At 37.9% G+C, this 23,374-nt stretch overlaps 1 protein-coding gene across 2 annotated transcripts in view; it reads left to right on the top strand.

Annotated features, from left to right (window-relative positions):
* AGBL4 (AGBL carboxypeptidase 4) overlaps positions 1–23,374 on the top strand; it is a 1,457,453-nt gene that overhangs the window by 142,334 nt on the left and 1,291,745 nt on the right. The window contains exon 2 of one of the 2 annotated variants that reach the window (XM_023549621.2): positions 15,336–15,460. In XM_023549621.2, coding sequence (XP_023405389.1) covers positions 15,336–15,460 — 125 coding nt within the window. Of the gene's footprint in view, positions 1–15,335; positions 15,497–23,374 lie in introns of both variants that reach the window. The other variant, XM_010591301.3, reaches the window with a different exon arrangement.

Raw genomic sequence — 23,374 nt, 5'->3', positions numbered from 1 at the left:
TCTGGTCTTTGATCGTTAGTGTTCAAGGTGTCAAATCTATTCTTGAGATGGTCTCTAACTTCAGGTGGGATATACTCAAGGTCATATTTTGGTTCTTGTGGATTTGCTCTGGTTTTCTTCAGTTTCAGCTCAAACTTGCGTATGAGAAGTTGATGATCTGTTCCACAGTTGGCCCTTGGCCTTGTTCTAAGTGATGATGTTGAGCTTTTCCATAGTCTCTTTCCACAAATGTAGTCAATTTGATTCCTTTGTATTCTCATGAGGTCCATCTGTATAGTTGCTGTTTATGTTGTTGAAAAAATGTATTTGCAATGAAGAAGTCTTTGGTCTTGCAAAATTCTATCATTCCATCTCCAGAATTGTTTCTGTCACGAAGGCCATATTTTCCAACTACCGATCCTTCTTCGTTTCCAACTTTTGCATTCCAATCACCAGTAATTATCAGTGCATCCTGATTGCATGTTAGATCAGTTTCAGACTGCAGAAGCTGATAAAAATCTTCAATTTCTTCATCTTTGGCCTTACTGGTTGGTGTGTAAATTTGAATAATAGTTGTATGAACTGGTCTTCATTGTAGGCATGTGGATATTATCCTGTCGCTGACAGCATTATACTTCAGGATAGATCTCAAAATTTTCTTTTTGACGATGAATGCAACACCATTCATCTTCAAGTTGTCATTCCCGGCATAGTAGACTACGTGATTTTCCAATTCCAAATGGCCAATACCAGTCCATTTCAGCTCACAAAAGCCTAGGATATCGATGTTTATGCATTCCATTTCATTTTTGATGACTTTATATTCATACTTCGTATATTCCAAGTTCTGATTATTAATGGATGTTTGCAGCTCTTCTCATTTTGAGTCATGCCACATCAGCAAATGAAGGTCCCGAAAGCTTTACTCCATCCACGTCGTTAAGGTTAACTCTACTTTGAGGAGGCAGCTCTTCCTTAGTTGTCTTTCGAGTGCCTTCCAGCCTGGGGGGGCCCATCTTCCAGCAGTGTATCATACAATTTTCTGCTGCTATTCATAAGGTTTTCACTGGCTACTTCTTTTTAGAAGTAGCCTGCCGGGTCCTTCTTCCTAGTCTGTCTTAGTCTGGAAGCTCCCTGAAACCTGTCCTCCATGGGTGACCCTGCTGGTTTCTGAATACTGGTGGCATAACCTCCAGCATCACAGCAACACTCAAGCTTTCACAGTATGACAAACTGACAGACACGTGGGGGCATGGTGTGCAGTCCTTGTAATACGCTTTTGGATTCAATCTGCTAGTATTTTGTGAAGGATCTTTGTGTCTATATTCATAAATAATATTGCTGTGTAGGTTCCCCGCCCCCTCAATCGAGGTTTCTTTGTCTGGTTTTGGTGTCAAAGTAATGCTAGCCTCATAGAATGAGTTAGGAAGTATTCCTTCCTTTTCTATTTGTTTAATTTTTGCAAGTTTGTATACTTTTTTCTTTCTGTTATTAACTAATAATTGGGGACAGACAGTATACTTCATATGATTTCAGTTTTCAGTTTTGGAGCTTGCTTTGTGACCTACCTTATGATCTGTTATGGAGAATGATCCATGTATACTGCATTAGAATGTATATAGTGCTATTGTTGGATGTCATGTTCTGTATATGTCTGCTAGGTCTAGTTGATTTATAGTTCAGGTCTTCCATATCTTTACTGGTCTTTTTTTGTAGATGTCCTGTGCATTGTTGAAAGTGATTTATTGGCCTCCAACTTTAATCTAGAGCTGCCTATTTCTCCCTTAAACATGTTTGTGTTTGCTTTACATGGGGCTTTGAAGTTCGATGCATATGTATTTATAATTGTTGTATCTTCTTGATGAATTGGCCCTTCTATAATAATCTGTTGAGCCCTGGTGGCGCAGCGGTTAAGAGCTGGGCTGCAAACTGAAAGGTCGGCTGTTGGAATCCACCAGCCACTCCTTGGAAACCCTATGGGGCAGTTCTACTCTGTCGTATAGGGTCGCTATGAGTTGGAATTGACTTGACGTCAACAGGTTTGGTTTTTTTGGTATAATAATCAATTGTCCTTTTTTGTCTGTCATAACAGATTTTGATTTGAATTCTGTTTTGTCTGACATTAAAATTGCCACTCCACCTCCATTTTAATTAGTGTTTGCGTGGAATATTTTTTTTCTACCTTCCACTTTTAACCTATTTGTATCCTTGTGTCTAAGATATATAAGTTTTAGACATGATATAGTTCAACAGCTCTCTTTGGTGTACATGATTCAATCCATAACATTGGCTGTTTGAATTTTCTGTTTCTTCCTGTGCCAATATTAGTATTTTTTTCTCCTTTTTTCTTACTTTGGGTTACTTTCTTCTTTTTCTTTCCTGTTTCTGTTTTTTTTTTTTTTTAAATCGAAACCTTATGGCATCGATTTTTAAAATCTTTCTTTTTTAATGTAAACATTTCAAATACTGCGATAGTGGGTTTAATAATGGCCCTTCAAAATATATGTTCATGCCCTAACGCTATATACCTGTTAATGTGACCTTATTTGGAGAAGGGGTCTTTTCAAATGCCATTAAATTAAGAATCTTGAGATGAGATCATTCTGGATTACCCAACTGGTCCAAAATCCAGTGACAAGTGTCATTATAAGTGACAGAAGAGGAGAAGGCCATGTGAAGATGGAGGCAGAGTTAGGAGTTACATAGCCATGAGCCAAGGAATACCTGGAGCCACTAAGAGAGAAAAGAGGTAAAGAAGGATTCTCCCTTTGAGACTGCTCAGCAACCCTTACAACACCTTGATTTTGGACTTTTGATCTTCAGAGGTGTTGAAGAATATACTTCTGTTGTTTTAAGTCAGTAAGTTGGTGGTAATTTGTTACAGCAGCCCTAGGAAACTAATACAGTTGCTCTAGCTATATCCCACACATTTTGTATGTAGTACTTTTGTTGTCATTCAGTTCAAAGTATTTTTCATTTCCTCTTATGATTTCACCTTTGATTCATGAATCATTAGGAAGTATGTTGTTTAATTTCTAGATACTTGGGTTTCCCCTAGACAACTTACTGTAATTTATTTATAACTTAATTACATTATGATCATATTTATATATGATTTCAATCATTTAAAATTTATTAAGATTTTTTTATGGCCTAGTATACGTTTTTCTTTGTGAATGTACCGTGTAATAAATGTGAATTCTGCCATTGTTGTGTGTAGTGTTCTATAAATGTCAATTAATTCAATGCATTTGATAGTATTATTTAGGTCTTATATATTTTTATTGACATAAATATAAATTTTTTTTTTTTAAGTATAAGAACCTAAAAAATGTGACCAGTTCTCAGTGGAAAAGTCAGTCTAGTAGATGCCCAACCACAAGATGACCCAGGAGTTGAAATTATCATATAAACGAGCTACTATAATGATGCTGTATGAAATAAATGTAAATTCATTTGCAACGAATGGAAAAGATAGAAGTTCTGAGCAGAGACATGGAAGTTATAAAAGTAATCAAGTGAAAATTTTATAAATGACCAATACAATATATGGAATAAAAACATTCAATGGTAGAAGCAAGATTATAGTGGAATCAGTAAACTTGAAGATCGATAAATGGAATTTGTCCAATGTGAAGAAAAAAGGTATAAAACATTTAATTTTGGATTATATTCCAGATATTGTGACTGTTATACTGTATAGAGCTGGGGTTCTGTTATAATTCCCTGAAGATGTTGATTTTTGTTTTATTCAGGGCTTCGAACTGGTTTGTTCTGGTTTGAACGCCTGCTATGAATTTGCATTTCCACCCCAGATATACTGAATTAAAATCTACAAGATCCCCAGGTAATTTTTATGTGTAATAAATTTTGAGAACCATTGCTCTATTAGGGGTTCTCAGTATTGGTCCTTAACCAGCAGCATTAGCATAGCCTAGGAACTTGTTACAAATGCAAATTCGCGACAGGCGTTCAAACCTGAATGAAGCAGTTGGAAGCCTTGGTTTTATTTTGTTTTAAAAAACATATTTGGTTAGGTTTTGAATCCAAGTTCTGCCTCAACTTTTATAGATATTGGTCCCGAACTTAATACAACTTTTAGAGCCTTTGTTATGCTGCTGTTGGTCTCTCCTATGCATGCACCATTCACCAGTGAGGCCGGGATTTGTGGAGGCTCACCTTAGAATTAGGGAGATCTCCTTTTCTGGCTCCCTTGTCTGTGGGATTGCCCACATGCTTTTGTTTATAAAGAATTTTTTCTTTGTATCTCCAATGAGAAATATTGGATTCCTATTGGTGTTTTAACCACACGTACTGTAGCTTCATGACTGGAGCCTACTCTTGTGACGAACCCATGAGAGAAAAAGACAAAGTAAAATAAATGGTAAAGTCTACCAACTGCTCTGACAGGGATCACAATAGAGGGCCCCGGACAGAAATGCAGTTAAAAAAAAAAAAAAAAAAAAAGACCAGACTTATTGGTCTGACAGAGATTGGAGAAACCCCAAGAGTATGGCCCCTGAACACTCTTATAGCTCAATATTGAGGTCACTCCCGAGGTTCACCCTTTAGCCAAAGATTAGACAGGCCTATAAAACAAAATGAAGCTAAATGGACACACCAGCCCAGGGGCAAGTATGAGAAGGCAGGAGAGAGGCAGGAAAGCTGGTAGTGTGGAACCCAGAGTCCAGACCGGGAAAGTATTGATGTGTTGTGGGGTTGGCAACGAATATGTATTGTTTAATGAGAAACTTGTTTGCTCTGTAAACCTTCATCCAAAGTACAATAAAAAAATTTTAAAAAAGAAACGATAAACTCACTCCCTATAAATCTTCACATAGTCTGTTTTTGGTAACTTTTCGAAGTCCTTATTTTTTTTTTTTCAATTTTATCCAGAGTTTTTATTTGTAATCAGTGGGAGAGATAGGTTGTAGTAGACTTACGCCACCATTTCACATCTGTAATTAAAAAAAAAAGTCTTTTTAAAAAATATAACGTTGCTGTTGTTGTTAGGTGCCATTGAGTAGATTCTGAAACCCTGCCCAGTACTGGGCCATCCTTACAATCACTGTGTCAGTCCATCTCGTTGAGGGTCTTCGTCTTTTCTGCTGACCCTTTACTTTACCAAGCGTGATGTCCTTCTCCAGGGACTGATCCCTTGTGACAACATGTCCAAAGTATGTAAGATGCAGTCTCACCATCCTTGTTTCTAAGGAGCATTCTGGTTATACTTCTTCCAAGACAGATTTGTTCATTCTTTTGGCAGTCCATGGTATATTCGATATTCTTTGCCAATACCACAATTCAAAGGCATCAGTTCTTCGGTCTTCCTTATTCATTGTCCAGCTTTCACATGCATATGATGCGATTGAAAATACCATGGCTTGGGTGGGGCACACCTTAGTCTTCAAGGTGACATCTTTGCTTTTCAACACTTTAAAGACGTCCTGTGATTTTTTGACTACTTCTTCCATGGTTGTTGATTGTGGATCCAAGTAAAATGAAATCCTTGACAACTTCAATCTTTTCTCCATTTATCATGACGTTGCTCACTGGTCAAGTTGTGAGAATTTTTATTTTCTTTATGTTGAGGTGTAATCCATACTGAAGGCTGTGGTCTTTGATCTTCATTAGTAAGTACTTCAAGTCCTCTTCGCTTTCAGCAAGCAAGATTGTGTCATCTGCATAATGCAGATAGTTAATGCGTCTTCCTCCAATCCTGATGCCCCGTTCTTCTTCATATAGTCCAGCTTCATGGATTATTTACTCAGCATACAGATTAAATAGAGATTCTTAATTCAATATTCTCATTTTGCAGATGCGGCCCTGGGAGGGTAAATAACTTACCTATTGTGACACAGTCAGTCAGTTGAGCTAGAATTCAGGTCTGCTGATTCGCAGTGGTTAAGAGCTTGGCTGCTAACCAAAAAGTAGGCAGTTCAAATCCACCAACCACTCCTGGGAAACCCTGTAGGGCAGTTCTACTCTGCCCTACAGGGTTGCTATGAGTTGGACTCTACTTGATGGCCACAGATTTGATTCCCAGGCTAGCACTCTGGCTATTACAACATAATTGGTGCCCAGAAAAATGACTGATATGCCAACAGAACTAGTATAAGAAGTAATTTAAAACTTGGGTGCTAAATATTAATTTTGAGTGCTCTTTTGGAAGAAAACACACCAGAGCTCATTTTAAAGCAGAGTATTGCTATACTTTTCAAGACCAGTACAATACCAACTTCTCAATCAATTGATTCATTGCTGTCTGTAATCATCTCTACTCTTCGTTAGCTGTTGGTTGCTCAGTTTGGAATTCGCCAGACTCTTTGTGCAATTTTATCAAGGCAGAGATGCCCACTACAATATGTAAAGCCCCTAGTTCAGTTCCTGGTACATGTTAGGTGCTTAGTAAGTTTTAGATCTCTTCACTCATTTAATAGAAGAACTATCCCTCTGTTTATAGCTTGACTTCTTTATTTTATTTTTTTTATTAACTTTTATTGAGCTCCAAGTGAACGTTTACAAGTCAAGTCAGACTGTCACATAGAAGTTTATATACACCTTACTCCGTACTCCCACTTGCTCTCCCCCTAATGAGTCAGCCCTTCCAGTCTCTCCCTTCGTGACAATTTTGCCAGCTTCCATCTCTCTCTATCCTCCCATCCCCCCTCCAGACAGGAAATACCAACACAGTCTCAAGTGTTCACCTGATATAATTAGCTCAGTCTTCATCAGCATCTCTCTCCTACCCACTGTCCAGTCCCTTTCATGTCTGATGAGTTGTCTTCGGGAATGGTTCCTGTCCTGGGCCAACAGAAGGTTTGGGGACCATGACCGCCGGTATTCCTCTAGTCTCAGTCAGACCATTAAGTCTGGTCTTTTTATGAGAATTTGGTGTCTGCATCCCACTGATCTCCTGCTCCCTCAGGGGTTCTCTGATGTGCTCCCTGTCAGGGCAGTCATCGATTGTAGCTGGGCACCAACTAGTTCTTCTGGTCTCAGGATGATGTAGGTCTCTGGTTCATGTGGCCCTTTCTGTCTCTTGGGCTCTAAGTTATCGTGTGACCTTGGTGTTCTTCATTCTCCTTTGCTCCAGGTGGGTTGAGACCAAATGATGCATCTTAGATGGCCTCTTGTTAGCATTTAAGACCCCAGACGCCACATTTCAAAGTGGGATGCAGAATGTTTTCATAATAGAATTATTTTGCCAATTGACTTAGAAGTCCTCTTAAACCATGGTCCCCAAACCCCCGCCCTTGCTCTGCTGACCTTTGAAGCATTCAGTTTATCCCAGAAACTTCTTTGCTTTTGGTCCAGTCCAGTTGAGCTGACCTTCCATGTATTGAGTGTTGTCTTTCCCTTCACCTAAAGCAGTTCTTATCTACTAATTAATCAGTAAAAAACCCTCTCCCACCCTGCCACCCTCCCCGCTTCATAACCACAAAAGTATGTGTTCTTCTCAGTTTATACTATTTCTCAAGATCTTATAATAGTGGTCTTATACAATATTTGTCCTTTTGCCTCTGACTCATTTTGCTCAGCATAATGCCTTCCAGGTTCCTCCATGTTGTGAAATGTTTCGCAGATTCGTCACTGTTCTTTATCGATGCGTAGTATTCCATTGTATGAATATACCACAATTTATTTAACCATTCATCCGTTGATGGACACCTTGGTTGCTTCCAGCTTTTTGCTATTGTAAACAGAGCTGCAATAAACATGGGTGTGCATATATCTGTTTGTGTGAAGGCTCTTATTTCTCTAGGGTATATTCCGAGGAGTGGGATTTCTGGGTTGTATGGTAGTTCTATTTCTAACTGTTTAAGATAACGCCAGACAGATTTCCAAAGTGGTTGTACCATTTGACATTCCCACCAGCAGTGTATAAGAGTTCCAATCTCTCCACAGCCTCTCCAACATTTATTATTTTGTGTTTTTTGGATTAATGCCAGCCTTGTTGGAGTGAGATGGAATCTCATCGTAGTTTTAATTTGTATTTCTCTGATGGCTAATGATCGAGAGCATTTTCTCATGTATCTGTTAGCTGCCTGAATATCTTCTTTAGTGAAGTGTGTGTTCATATCCTTTGCCCACTTCTTGATTGGGTTGTTTGTCTTTTTGTGGTTGAGTTTTAACAGAGTCATATAGATTTTAGAGATCAGGCGCTGGTCGGAGATGTCATAGCTGAAAATTCTTTCCCAGTCTGTAGGTGGTCTTTTTACTCTTTTGGTGAAGTCTTTAGATGAGCATAGGTGTTTGATTTTTAGGAGCTCCCAGTTATCGGGTTTCTCTTCGTCATTTTTGGTAATGTTTTGTATTCTGTTTATGCCTTGTATTAGGGCTCCTGATGTTGTCCCTATTTTTTTCTTCCATGATCTTTATCGTTTTAGTCTTTATGTTTAGGTCTTTGATCCACTTGGAGTTAGTTTTTGTGCATGGTGTGAGTTATGGGTCCTGTTTCATTTTTTTGCAAATGGATATCCAGTTATGCCAGCACCATTTGTTAAAAAGACTATCTTTTCCCCAATTAACTGACACTGGTCCTTTGTCAAATATCAGCTGCTCATATGTGGATGGATTTATGTCTGGGTTCTCAATTCTGTTCCACTGGTCTATGTGCCTGTTGTTGTACCAATACCAGGCTGTTTTGACTACTGTGGCTGTATAATGGGTTCTGAAATCAGGTAGAGTGAGGCCTCCCACTTTCTTCTTCTTTTTCAGTAATGCTTTGCTTATCCGAGGCTTCTTTCCCTTCCATATGAAGTTGGTGATTTGTTTCTCTATCACCTTAGAAAATGACATTGGAATTTGGATCAGAAGTGCATTATATGTATAGATGGCTTTTGGTAGAATAGACATTTTTACTATGTTAAGTCTTCCTATGCATGAGCAAGGTATGTTTTACCACTTAAGTATGTCGTTTTTAATTTCTTGTAGTAGAGCTTTGTAGTTTTCTTTGTATAGGTCTTTTACATCCTTGGTAAGATTTATTCCTAAGTATTTTATCTTCTTGGGGGCTACTGTGAATGGTATTGATTTGGTGATTTCCTCTTCGATGTTCTTTTTGTTGATGTAGAGGAATCCAAGTGATTTTTGTATGTTTATCTTATAAGCTGAGACTCTGCCAAACTCTTCTATTAGTTTCAGTAGTTTTCTGGAGGATTCCCTGGGGTTTTCTGTGTATAAGATCATGTCATCTGCAAATAGAGATAATTTTACTTCCTCTTTGCCAATCCGGGTGCCCTTTATTTCTTTGTCTAGCCTAATTGCTCTGGCTAGCACTTCTAGCACAATGTTGAATAAGAGCGGTGATAAAGGGCATCCTTGTGTGGTTCCCGTTCTCAAGGGAAATGCTTTCAGGCTCTCTCCATTTAGAGTGATGTTGGCTGTTGGCTTTGCGTAGATGCCCTTTATTATGTTGAGGAATTTTCCTTCAATTCCTATTTTGGTGAGAGTTTTTATCATAAATGGGTGTTGGACTTTGTCAAATGCCTTTTCTGCATCAGTTGATAAGATCATGTGGTTTTTGTCTTTTGTTTTATTTATGTGGTGGATTACATTAATGGTTTTTCTAATGTTAAACCAGCCTTCCTTACCTGGTATAAATCCTACTTTGTCAGGGTGAATTATTTTTTTGATATGTTGTTGAATTCTATTGGCTAGAATTTTGTTGAGTGTTTTTGCATCTATGTTCATGAGGGATATAGGTCTGTAATTTTCTTTTTTTGTGATGTCTTTACCTGGTTTTGGTATCAGGGAGATGGTGGCTTCATAGAATGAGTTGGGTAGTATTCCATCATTTTCTATGCTTTGAAATACCTTTAGTAGTAGTGGTGTTATCTCTTCTCTGAAAGTTTGGTAGAACTCTGCAGGATAGCCATCCGGGCCAGGGTTTTTTTTTGTTGGGAGTTTTTTGATTACCGTTTCAATCTCTTTTTTTGTTATGGGTCTATTTAGTTGTTCTACTTCTGAATGTGTTAGTTTAGGTAGGTAGTGTTTTTCCAGGAATTCATCCATTTCTTCTAGGTTTGCAAATTTGTTAGAGTACAATTTTTCGTAATAATCCGATATGATTCTTTTAATTTCAGTTGGGTCTGTTGTGATGTGGCCCTTCTCATTTCTTATTCGGGTTATTTGTTTCCTTTCCTGTATTTCTTTAGTCAGTCTGGCCAATGGTTTATCAATTTTGTTAATTTTTTCAAAGAACCAGCTTTTGGCTTTGTTAATTCTTTCAATTATTTTTCTGTTCTCTAATTCATTTAGTTCAGCTCTAATTTTTATTATTTGTTTTGTTCTGGTGCCTGATGGATTCTTTTGTTGCTCACTTTCTATTTGTTCAAGTTGTAGGGGCAGTTCTCTGATTTTGGCTCTTTCTTCTTTTTGTATGTGTGCATTTATCAATATAAATTGGCCTATGAGCACTGCTTTTGCTGTGTCCCAGAGGTTTTGATAGGAAGTATTTTCATTCTCGTTGCTTTCTATGAATTTCCTTATTTCCTCCTTAATGTCTTCTATAACCCAGTCTTTTTTCAGGAGGGTATTTTTCAGTTTCCAAGTATTTGATTTCATTTCCCTAATTTTTCTGTTATTGATTTCTACTTTTATTGCCTTGTGGTCTGAGAAGATGCTTTGTAATATTTTGATGTTTTGGATTCTGCAAAGGTTTGTTTTATGACCTAATATGTGGTCTATTCTAGAGAATGTTCCATGTGCGCTAGAAAAAAAAGTATAATTTGCAGCAGTTGGGTGGAGAGTTCTGTATAAGTCAATGAGGTCAAGTTGGTTGATTGTAGTAATTAGGTCTTCTGTGTCTCTATTGAGCTTCTTACTGGATGTCCTGTCCTTCTCCGAAAGTGGTGTGTTGAAGTCTCCTACTATAATTGTGGAGGTGTCTATCTCACTTTTCAGTTCTGTTAAAATTTGACTTATGTATCTTGCAGCACTGTCATTGGATGCATAAATATTTAATATGGTTATATCTTCCTGATCAATTGTCCCTTTTATCATTATGCAGTGTCCTTGTTTATCCTTTGTGGTGGATTTAAGTTTAAAGTCTATTTTGTCAGAAATTAATATTCCTACTCCTCTTTTTTGCTTATTGTTTGCTTGATATATTTTTTTCCATCCTTTGAGTTTTAGTTTGTTTGTGTCTCTAAGTCTAAGATGTGTCTCTTGTAGGCAGCATATAGACGGATTGTGTTTCTTTATCTAGTGCAAGACTCTCTGTCTCTTTATTGGTGCATTTAGTCCATTTACATTCAGCGTTATTATAGATAAGTAAGTGTTTAGTGTTGTCATTTTGATGTCTTTTTATGTGTGTTGCTGACAATTTCATTTTTCCACTTACTTTTTTGTGCTGAGACGTTTTTCTTTGTAAATTGTGAGATCCTCGTTTTCATAGTATTTGATTTTATGTTTGTTGAGTTGTTACGTTTTTCTTGGCTTTTATTTTGAGTTCTGGAGTTGTTATACCTCTTTGTGGCTACCTTAATATTTACCCCTATTTTTCTAAGTAAAAACCTAACTTGTATTGTCCTATATCGCCTCGTATCCCTCTCCATATGGCAGTTCTATGCCACCTGTGTTTAGTCCCTCTTTTTGATTATTATGATCTTTTACATATTGACTTCAATGATTCCCTGTTTTGAGCATTTTTTTTTTTAATTAATCTTAATTTGTTTTTGTGATTTCCCAATTTGAGTTGATATCAGGATGTTCTGTTTTGTGACCTTGTGTTGTGCTGGTATCTGATATTGTTGATTTTCTGACCAAACAATTTCCTTTAGTATTTCTTGTAGCTTTGGTTTGGTTTTTGCAAATTCTCTAAGCTTGTGTTTATCTGTAAACATCTTAATTTCGCCTTCATATTTCAGAGAGAGTTTTGCTGGATATATGATCCTTGGCTGGCAGTTTTTCTCCTTCAGTGCTCTGTATATGTTGTCCCATTGCCTTCTTGCCTGCATGGTTTCTGCTGAGTAGTCTGAACTTATTCTTATTGATTCTCCCTTGAAGGAGACCTTTCTTTTATCCCTGGCTGCCTTTAAAATTTTCTCTTTATCTTTGGTTTTGGCAAGTTTGATTACAATATGTCTTGGTGTTTTTCTTTTTGGATCAATCTTAAATGGGGTTCGATGAGCATCTTGGATAGATATCCTTTCATCTTTCATGATGAAAGGGAAGTTTTCTGTCAGCAGATCTTCAACTATTTTCTCTGTGTTTTCTGTCCTTCCTCCCTGTTCTGGGACTCCAGTCACTCGCAAGTTATCCTTCTTGACAGAGTCCCACATGATTCTTAGGGTTTCTTCATTTTTTTTAATTCTTTTATCTGTTTTTTTTTCAGCTGTGTTGGTGTTAATTCCCTGGTCCTCCAGATGTCCCAGTCTACATTCTAATTGCTCGAGTCTGCTCCTCTGACTTCCTATTTTGTTGTCTAATTCTGTAATTTTATTGTTCATCTTTTGGATTTCTGCATGCTGTCTCTCTATGGATTCTTGCAACTTATTAATTTTTCCAGTATGTTCTTGAATAATCTTTTTGAGTTCTTCAACAGTTTTATCAGTGTGTTCCTTGGCTTTTTCTGCAGTTTGCCTTATTTCATTTCTGAGGTCATCCCTGATGTCTTGAAGCATTCTGTAAATTAGGTTTTTATATTCTGTATCTGATAATTCCAGGATTGTATCTTCATTTGGGAAAGCTTTTGATTCTTTTGTTTGGGGGGTTGTAGAAGCTGTCATGGTCTGCTTCTTTACGTGTTTTGTTATCGACTTCTGTCTCCGAGCCATCACTAAGATATAGTAGTGATTTATTTTATAATTGCTCACTGAGTCTTATCTTGTTTTGTTTTCTTTCAATATACGTGGATGGGCTACTAGATTGTGCTGTTTTGTTTGTTGTAGCCCTTGAGTTACTTGTGACCTATTACCAGCTGGTTTGGGCTGTTGCCAGATATATATGCCTGAGTCTATTCACTATTCTTGAGTAGAATCTGATTTTGGGTCATCAAGTGTGTGGTGCACCCTAACACTTATGCACCTCGAGAAGTAGTGGTGATAGTTGTGTGCACCAGATTCTATTAGCAGCTGGGGTTCACACTCCAGGGGGAGCAGGATGCTGACAGGCTTCCCCCAAGTGTCAGTGAGGTAGGTGTGTCTCTATTCCTATAGCACCTTGGTGGGAGGGCTCTGCAGCTGTACTTTAGGCCCCCAATGCAAGTACCTCTACAGATTGGTAGGTGTCACCCTCCTTAGACCCCTAAGGCAAGAGGCTAGGTGGTCTGGGGGGAGCTTCAGCCCTCAGTTCCCTGTTGTGGGTCAGTGAGGGCTCTGTTGAATAAGCAGACATATCAGACCTGGGAAACTTGTTTTTCCAGTAAATCCGCTTAAAAAAATGCAGTCAGATCCCTATCAGAACTGCCTTTGCATTATAACAGCCATCTTGTTCCCTGTAAGGATGAAAGCCCGAGATTTGGATCATATATGCTTGGCTGGAGCTGGTTCTGTGTTTTTAGTCCAATTAGGGAAGGATTTTTGGTCTCTGGGTTTTTTGTGGTTGCTTCTCTGAGGCCGGAAGAATGGGTTAGGAAAAGACAAAAAAAAAAAAAAAAAAAGGAAAAGGAAAGTCGAGGAGCCGGAGCCATTCTCCCTTTGGCTCAGGAAATTCCAACATTAATGAAGCTGCCTGAGAAGGGGAGGGGAGGGTTCAGAAAAACAGGAGAGAGTAGCACCCCGGAATATAGCCGAAGTTGCTTTTCTTGCTTGGGATGACTATTTTGTCTGAGATTCCCGAGGGGCGTGTCGCCTATGTGTGCTGGCTGTGTGGAGATTGCCCCCGAGGGTCTGGCCCGCTGCAGCCGCCGTCGGATCCTCCGCTGAAAGTCCAAAGCCCAGCGTCAAGGTTCTCCTGCTGCTACGCTGCACTCCTGGCTCCAAAATCAGTCGTTGCCTCCCAGGGACTTCTCCTCCCTCCAGCTGCGTCACTGCGCTGCCTCCGCGGACCGGCTGGGCCCCCTCCCGGTGTTAGTTCAGGGGAGTAGGGCTGCGTCCCGTGTTTGCGCTGTCATAAGATGATGTGTTCAGCTCCCCTGGGCCCAGTCCTAAGCCCAACGCCAAGGTTACCTGACTGGGATGCTGGCTCCAGGCTCCGAAAACAGTCGCTGCTTCCCTGTAGTTGTTCGTTCTCTGTCTCTGTCACTCAGGTCAACTCTTTAAATCTGTGTTTGTTGTTCAGGGTTCGTAGATTGTCATGTATGTGATCGATTCACTTGTTTTTCCCAGTCTTTGTTGCAAGAGGGATCCGAGGTAGTGTCTACCTAGTCAGCCATCTTGGCCCCCCATAGCTTGACTTCTTAGCTGGAGTAGGAGAATTTGGGGAAGGTTCAGAAGAGACTATATTACTTAGGTTTTACCTGTTGTTATTGTGTCCCTTAGAGTCAATTCCCACTGACAACAACCCTATAGGACAGTGTAGAATTGCCCCTATAGGATTTCCTAGGCTGTAAAACCTTATGGGAGCAGATCATCAGGTCTTTTCTCCCATGGAGCATCCGGTGGGTTTGAATCACTAACCTTTTTGTTAGCAGCTAAGCACCTTAACCATTGTATTACCAGGACTCCTTATGTTTCATCTAGGCAGTCTTATTTTTTTTTACTAAATATTGAGCCTTTGATAACCTTCATAGGTGGCTGCTAGATTTAAATAATAAACTTTTTATAAAATATCGAGCACAGTGGCTGGCGCATACTATGTCCTCAATGAATGTTACTTCCCTTCCCCAATGCCTTATCACCAGTAGGTAGCAAAGCAAGGACTTGAGTTCCATACTCAGTTTTTAATTTACTCCATTCAGCTATCTTTAAGATTATTTCTATACTTTGCTATTTAGTATGTATGCTTATTGTTCTACTTTGATCAATTTTGTTTAAAAGAAAAAGGAAAACCAGTTTATCTTAGTCATAGGCAATCCACGCCTAAGATGGAAGGCCTTCTGTTGGACCATCTGGGCATCCTGACTGTTTTATTATCTTGCGTTAGGTATTTAGAAGTTGGGAATACATTGTGAATGTATGTGTACCAAATCATGACAGATGTTGCTGTTAGAAGTCATTATTTAACTGTATGTATCACTGATCTAACCCTGGTAGCATAGTGGTTAAGAGCTACGGCTGCTAATCAGAAGGTCAGAGGTTTGAATCCACCAGGTGCTCCTTGGAAACCACATGGGACAGTTCTACTCTGTCCTATAGGGTCGCAATGAGTCGGAATCGACTCGACGGCAACGGTTTTTTTTTTTTTTTTTTTTTTAATCACTGATCTGCATAAATGTCTATTAAAACTAAATCTCTTAATTTTTATATTAGGTAACCTTGGCCGGGTGGACCAGGTCTCAGAGTTTGACTACGATCTGTTCATTAGGCCGGATACCTGTAATCCACGCTTCCGAGTCTGGTTCAACTTTACTGTTGAAAACGTGAAAGAATCACAGGTGAGGGAAAAAGCGGATACCTTAAGTGTGGTTTTGGCAAGAAGAATATGATTTTGTTTTCTTTTAGGAATATCAAAATAATGACACTGTATTTGGGATATATTCTTGTGTATTTAATGTTACAGATTTGATTTAAGAGTTGTAAAGAATTAAGTACAATTTGCTGACTTTTATGATGCTGATGGTTGTTAAATGATACAAATAGATTACTTAAGTACAAAAATGTTCTTTATGGATTAAAGCATTAGCATGATGTGCTCGGCTTTACTTGAGAGACACTGCAAGAAACTTCTGGAAGGGTGTGATTTGCTATTATGCTTATTATAGGGATGCTATTTATATTATTTATTCTTTATGAAGACCTGTGATAGACATTTCTCTAAGGCTTCAGTTTCAGAAAAAAACTTTTCTTCTCCTGTACAACAGGGATTTTGTATTTTAAAAACAATATGATTTTTATAACTGACCTTATTTTCTCCTTGCTTGGCTGCCGGGAAGGTCAGAGGCAATTTTATAGCCCTCTCCAGTGATTCTGAAAAAAACATTTTTTGCTGTGTTTTTGTGTACCAACTTTTCCTTTGATCTTATTAATCTACTTTTGACTGGGATTTCTTCAGCTACGTTTTTAGCAGCATGTATTTTGTAGCCCTATTTTGAACGATGGGTTGGGAATTTGAATGAGAGAGGGCATTCGTGAAAATAGAGAGAGATAAATACGTATACTTTGAATAAACATTAGTAATAAAAGTTAGTCCTAAGAAATAAAATATCATTCCGTTTTATTGAGACAGCTGATCATTGAAGACTCTGCATAGAGACTGTATGCATAGTGATATAGTAATTCTTTTAAGCATGTGAAAACATACCCTTGCTATCCTACATTTGCCTTCTCCTTCAGAGTCATCTTTATCTAGTATATTTGGGAGAAAGGGGGTGTTTTTTTCATTTTCCTTACATGGCTAGTCCACCCTGCTTCCTCTTTCACCTAGTTGCTTGCTACTTACCATTTTTTTACAGATTCCATTTGAGTTGTATGCTAAGCAGTTGTCAGTATCTGGAATGTAAGGGTTCTGAGTCTTTGTGGACACAAGTTGTTCCAGGCATGCTGGCCTCAGCAGAAGAGGGATGCAGTGATGGCCACTTCACTACCAATTCTCTTAATTCTCTATGACACCATTAACAGAGGGCTTTGTTGCTGTAATTGCAATTGAGGCAGCTGCAACTCACAGTGACCTTATGTATAACAGCGAAAAATGTTGTCCAGTCCTGTGCCCTCTTCATGATTATTGATATATTTGAGCCTATCGTTAAAGTTGTTGTGTCAGTCCATCTCACTGGGGGCTCTCTCGGTTTAGCTGATCCTTTACCAATCATGATGTCCTTTTCTAGAGACTGGTTTTTCCTGATGATGTTTCCAAAGTAAGGAAGACCAAGTCTCGTCGTCCTTACTTCTAAGGAACATTCTGGTTGTATTTCTTCTAAGACCGATTTATTGTTCTGGTAGTCAACAGTGTAGTCAGTATTCTTTGCCAACACCACTGTTTGAAATTCTCATATCCTTCTCGCTTCTTTTTCATTGCCAAACTTTGGCATGTATATGAGGTGATTGAAAAGACCATGGCTCTGGTCAGATGCACCTTAATTGTCAAAGTTACATTTTTGCTTTTTATAACCTTAAAGAGGTCTTTTGCAGCAGATTTTCCCAATGCAATACATTGTTGGATTTCTTGGCTACTGCTTCCCTGGATGTTATAGGTGTATGTAATATTCACTGATGTTTAGAGGCTAACTGGAAGGAATTAAATATAGGGGATAGCCTGAAACTTATCAGCTAAATACGACTTACCTAAGAATTTTAGGGGTAGGGGAAAAAGGTTAAACCCTACTCAGAGAGCCCCTCAAAGTCTAATTCCTCACCTTGCTTCATGGTCTTATCTACTCCCGCATGAGCAAGTTCTTTTTCTTATTTCTTCACAGAAGAATAACCATACCCTCCTCCCCACCCCCCACTCCCAAAAAAGCCACAATTTACCTACAAGGATTCACCTGACCCTGGGATTGTCCTTTTTCCACCAGGGCAATCAATAATCTTCAAAGTTTGTTTTCCAAAGTCCATGTTAGTGTAGAGAATATAACTCAGAGCAGGAGGCTTCTGTCACATGTAATAGACTGAGTCTTGGCATTCCACCTTTGGGCCCCCTGTGGAGATCTCTCCGCCACTATGAGGTAAACTTATACCCTTTCATTCTTCTGTCAGTGTACCTGTCTCATGTCAGTAACTTACAGTTGGCATATAAATATACCTCTGAAAAACAAAATAATTCCGAATCAGTATAGGCAATTAATATGAAGGAATGGAAAATTTTGTTAAAGCAGTATAATCTGCCAGGATTTTTAAATCCATCAAGGGAATTACTCTTTCTCTCTTTATGCACAGCATATGCACGGGCATCCTGCTACATCTGGGAACACTCTGATTTCTGAGAAATGGGACCTTTTACTGCTGTTACTTTTCAAACAACAAAATCATCTATCCCCATTATGACCTTCGCTAAATAGACACTTAGAAGCAGCGCTGCAGTTATACTGGGCCACATTAAATTCTTAGCCCGTTTTTTTTCTCACTTTAGTCTTTATACAAAGATTATCCTCATACAGCCCCTACGGTTGGGAAGAGGGAGGGGAAATGACTAGAGAGTTAGGGCAACTCTGTTCTTTCAGTTGTATTAGCAGACATAGTCTTTTGGACATGTTGCTTGAACATTGTAAAATTTCTTGCTCTTTTCTCTATCAGTTTGCTTACAAGGATGTTCTTTTGGTTGTTTAAAATATCTCCGCCATGAGTGTTAAAACTTTCTTACTACACGTTAAACTTATATAGCCTCCTTTGCAGTCTTATCTATCACTTAAATAAGCAGCTAACATGAATGTGTTCCAAGAAGTTATTCTAATAAGAGAGCTGGCTATGTTTTATGGACATTTATTTTTGAAGTTAGAGAAACCAATATTTGCTCTGTCTCTCTAGGTTCTATCTTCCTATCCAGTGTTATCCTACCCTTGTTACAATTAGAAATCATGAACATGTTTATCTGGTTTCCTGGAGCCTGATGCTTTATCAGTCTCTTTCTGTGGGCCATTGCTTCATCAACTGTAATCACATTATATAGTCATGGAAATCTGTCTCAAGAAGGCATAAAGATCTGCTGGAAAGATACAATATATATCTCTAGCTCACAGGATATTTGTTTTTCATGGTTGTCTACATGAAAGAGAATGGTTTTACTATTAAGTTTGACTTGTGAGGTCTGTTTTTATAATGTCTCTTCCTATAATCTTTTTTCATCTTTCCAATTTCCGTTAAAATGGGACCTGCATGAATGTAATCTAGTCAGGAACCTTATTTAGCGCTTGGTACTAGCGGGCAAAAGAAGTATTAGTCATCACAGGCTGGCTCTACTAAATGAATGTTAAAAATTGCAGCATCAAGTATACTGTATAAACAGGTCTAGCTTTGGGATTATTTTCCTAGATGTTTTTAGGAAGTGATAAAGCTTGGAACATAAGGTGCTGTATCCCAGGACTGATATATTAACCCCCAAATGTAGTTCCTAAATAGTGCATTTGCAAAAGTCTGTGGAAACTAAATGTCCTGGTACCTCTATGGAAAAGTAATTTTCTCTCTGAAAAAATAGGATTAAATATTCTTAGGTGGAAATTTATTATTGATGCAGCAGAGCACCCGTGTGATGTGAAAGCAAGTCTTCCTATTTAAATACTCATGAAAAAGCTTCAGCCAATAAGACGAAATCAAATGCTATGCCTGGACTATTTAAATTCTGTCCTCTTCCCTTGTTTTTATTTCTTTGAATTTCTTTTTCACATTTCTGGTTATAAAAGTAGTAAATGCTCAATGTAGAAATGTTAGAAAATATAGACAAATGTTAGACGCAGAAAAAGAAAAAAAATTAAAAAATCAAGAAACCCATAATCTTACTACCTAGAAGCAAATGCTATTAGCTTTTTGCCATATTTACTTCTAGCGTATTTATTTTCTATTTTATTTTTTGAAGCATAATTGATGTTTTACTGTATAAATCCTTTTTTATTTTGATTTTTTTCCTTAAAAAACAAAATATTATTATCATTAGCAATTTAAAAAGTTCATAAAAATGACTATACAGTATATTGAACAGTTTTCTTATTCTTGGGAATCAAGATTATTTTCCATTATCTATTGCTGTAAATAACAGTGCAGTGAACATCCTTATGCATAAACTGTAATGCGCATTTCATTTTGCTTCATTGAAATAAATTCCTAAGAGGGGAATTGATGGAACAAAGCATATGAACATTTTAAAGACTCTTGGTACATGTTTCTGAATTGCTTCCATATGGTTTATACTGCTTTGCTGTCCTATCAGCAGTGAATGAGATACCTTTACATAAATTTCTTGCTTTGAACTCTTTTATGAACTCAGATGTTCACACACACAGAATAAATTACTTGTTTATTTTTCATCACTTTGAACGCCACACAGATAAATGGGATATGATGCAATGTCTCAGGCCTCTAGTCATAAAGAAATTAATTGCATTCCAGCAATGCTGTGAGACAACAAAGCAAACTTGTTTATTATTTTGACTCTTTTTCTCAATTCATCAAGCCTGTTTTGCCTTGGTGTGCCAACCACTTGTCCTGGGGGGGAGGTACATGATGGGACGTAAAAAGAAAGTGTTTTTTAACAACAAAGTGTTTCTTAGGTTACTATAAGCAGTAATGTAGCTTAAGACACACACACACACGCACACATATTTTTATATATACATGTCTGAGTTAGATTTTAAAATTCCAGAAGATTTTGCTACTTCTTTAGTCTCTTGGATATTTCAGTAAAACTTCATCCTGGCTGTGGCCAAAAGCAATAGCCTACAGAGGCAGTGTATCACAGGGAAGAGTACAGACAATGAATGTAAATAGTTTTGAGTGTATATTTTGACGCTGATCCTTACTGGCTGTTTTACCCTTAATCAGTTAAATTAATGTCTTGGAACCTCAGTTTTGTCATCTGTAAAATGAAGATAATCATGCTTTCTCGTAAAGGCGTTGTGGAAATTAAATGAGACAATGTATGTAAAGAGCCTGCCACAGTGTTTGGTAAATAATAAAAAAAAAAAATAGGGGCTCGATATTTGATAACTTTTTTTTTAATGGAAACAACAGTAGCAGTAATAATACTAACAACAGCAAGAGCAGAAACTACCAGTATAACAGGTTACTACTAGATTACACGGAAACCCTGGTGGTGTAGTGGTTAAGTGCTATGGCTGCTAACCAAAGGGTCGGCAGTTCGAATCTGCCAGGTGCTCCTTGGAAACTCTGTGGGGCAGTTCTACTCTGTCCTATAGGGTCGCTATGAGTTTGACAGCACTGGGTTACTAGATTACCATTTCCCTTTCTGCTCTTATTCTTTCCCCTTCTCTTCCTACTGCTTCTCTTACTTGTCCTTTTCCTCCTTTTCTTCCTTTTTGCAATACTACTATATAAATTATTATTGTTGTTAAAAAAAGTTACTATAGTATTATTATCACCATCATAATCATCACTAAGCAAAATGTATTGGTTATGAATATGGGTTCTATGTTAGACTTTCTGCCACTTGCATACTAGCTCCTTGAATTTTGGGAAAGATAATAGCATTACCTAATAGAATTAGGGAGTCCTGGTGGCACAGTGGTTAACAGCTACAGCTGGTAACAAGAAGGTCCGCAGTTTGATCCACCAGCTGCTCCTTGGAAACCCTATGGCGGCAGTTCTCCTCTGTCCTACAGGGTCGCTGTGAGTTGGGATTGACATGACAGCAGTGGGTTTGGTTTGTTTGGAATAGAATTGATGTAGTAATTACATGGGATGATGCATGTAAAACATTTAACCCAGTGCCTGGAACCGAAGAAGTGCTCAATAGATGTTAGCTATTGATATTACAATGCTACTATTATTACTTCTACAAAACAGAACACTGTTTCTCATTTTCTCTCTCTTACAATTTATTATAATTATTGCTTACTTTTACCAAACATTTACATGGTACAGATGCTATACTACATCTTTCATATTAATTAGTTCATTTAATCCTCAAAACAAATCTTGGAGGGAAGCACTATTATTACCCCCATGCTCATTTTACAGATGAAGAAATTGAGGCACAGAGAGGATAAATAACTTGCTTAGGATCACACAATCAGTAAGGGGTAGAGACAGGATTTGTTTCTTGGAGTCTCCGTGAGCCTGGGGTTGACAACACCTAACAACAGTCACTGTAGAAATATTCACTGTAGAAAATTTGAAAAATATAGGTAAGTATGAGAAACAGAAAAAAGCAAAAAAACTCAAACTCATATTCTTACTACCTAGAAGCAATTACTGTGAACCTTTGGCACAGTTACTTCTAGGTTTGTTTTCTATTTGTGTTTTGGAACATATTATTTACTGCCTCCAGAGCTTGTTCTTTTAACTTCTGTATTATGCTGCCTCTCAAGATATCGTATCAATAGATGCAGAAAAAACAATTGTTAAAACTTAATACTGATTCAAGTTAAGACTTGTAGCAAACTAGAGTGAGAATGTTATTAGAGAATCAAGAACAAACATATACAGTAATGAAACTTTAAAAGTATTCACTTTAAAGTCAGGAACAAGACAAGGATGACCTTATCAAAATACTTTCCAGAATTGTAATGGAGGCTGTAACTAATGCAATAAAATAAGAAAAGGAAATAAGTGGTATAGTGATTCAAAAGAAAGGGGCATAATTTTCATTATTTGTAAATGATATGATTATCTAAAAGAAAATCCAAGAGAATCTATAGACAATCTATTAGAACTGATAAAAGAGCTGAGCGATATTCCTGAATATAAGAATTACATATAAAATTTGACAATGTTCCTTTATATCATTCTTGTTGTTAGATGCCATCAAGTCAATTCTGATGGATAGTGATACTATATGTACAAGAGAACCAAACACTTCCTGGTCCTGCACCATCCTCACAGTTGTCGCTATGTTTCAGCCCACTGTTGCAGCCACTGTGTCAATCCATTTCACTGAGGGTCCTCCTCTTTTTTGCTGAACCTCTGTTTTTACCGAGCATGATGTCCTTCTCCAGGGACTGGTCTCTCCTAATAACATGCCCAAGGTATGTGACACAAAGTCTTACCATTCTTTCTTCTAATGAGCATTCTTGCTGTACTTCTTTCAAGACAGATTTGTTCATTCTTCTGGCAGTCCATGGTATATTCAGTATTCTTTGCCAACACCATAATTTAAGGGCATCAGTTCTTCTTCAGTCTTCCTTAGTCATTGAAAGCTGTCCCATGCATATGAGTTGATTGAAAACACCATGGCTTGGGTCAGGCACGCCTTAATCCTTGAAGTGTTATCTTTGCATTTTAAAATTTTAAAGAGATCTGTTGCAGCAGATTTGCCCAATGCAATGTGCCTTTTCTGATTTCTTGACTGCTGCTTCCATGGGTATTGATTGTGGACCCAAGGAAAATGAAATCCTTGACAACTTCAATCTTTTCTCTATTTATTGTGCTGTTGCTTATTGGTCCAGTTGTGAGGATTTTTTTTTTCTTTATGTTGTGGTATAATCCATACTGAGGTTTGTGGTCTTTGATCTTCATCAGTAAGTGCTTCAAGCTCTCTTCAGTTTCAGCAAGAAAGATTGCATCATTTGCATAATGTAGGTTATCACTGAGTCTTCCTCCAATCCTGATGCCCTGTTCTCCTTCATATAGTCTCGCTTCTCTGGTTATTTGCTCAGCATACAGGTTGAATAAATGTGGTGAAAGGATACAACCCTGACACACATCTTTCCTGGCTTTAAACCACAAAGTATCCCCTTGTTCTGTTC

This window comes from Loxodonta africana, chromosome 3 (genome assembly GCF_030014295.1).
Source record: "Loxodonta africana isolate mLoxAfr1 chromosome 3, mLoxAfr1.hap2, whole genome shotgun sequence".
NCBI classification, from domain to species: Eukaryota; Metazoa; Chordata; class Mammalia; order Proboscidea; family Elephantidae; genus Loxodonta; species Loxodonta africana.
The sequence above is the reverse complement of the archived record's forward strand: the minus strand, read 5'-3'. Positions and strand labels throughout refer to the sequence as shown.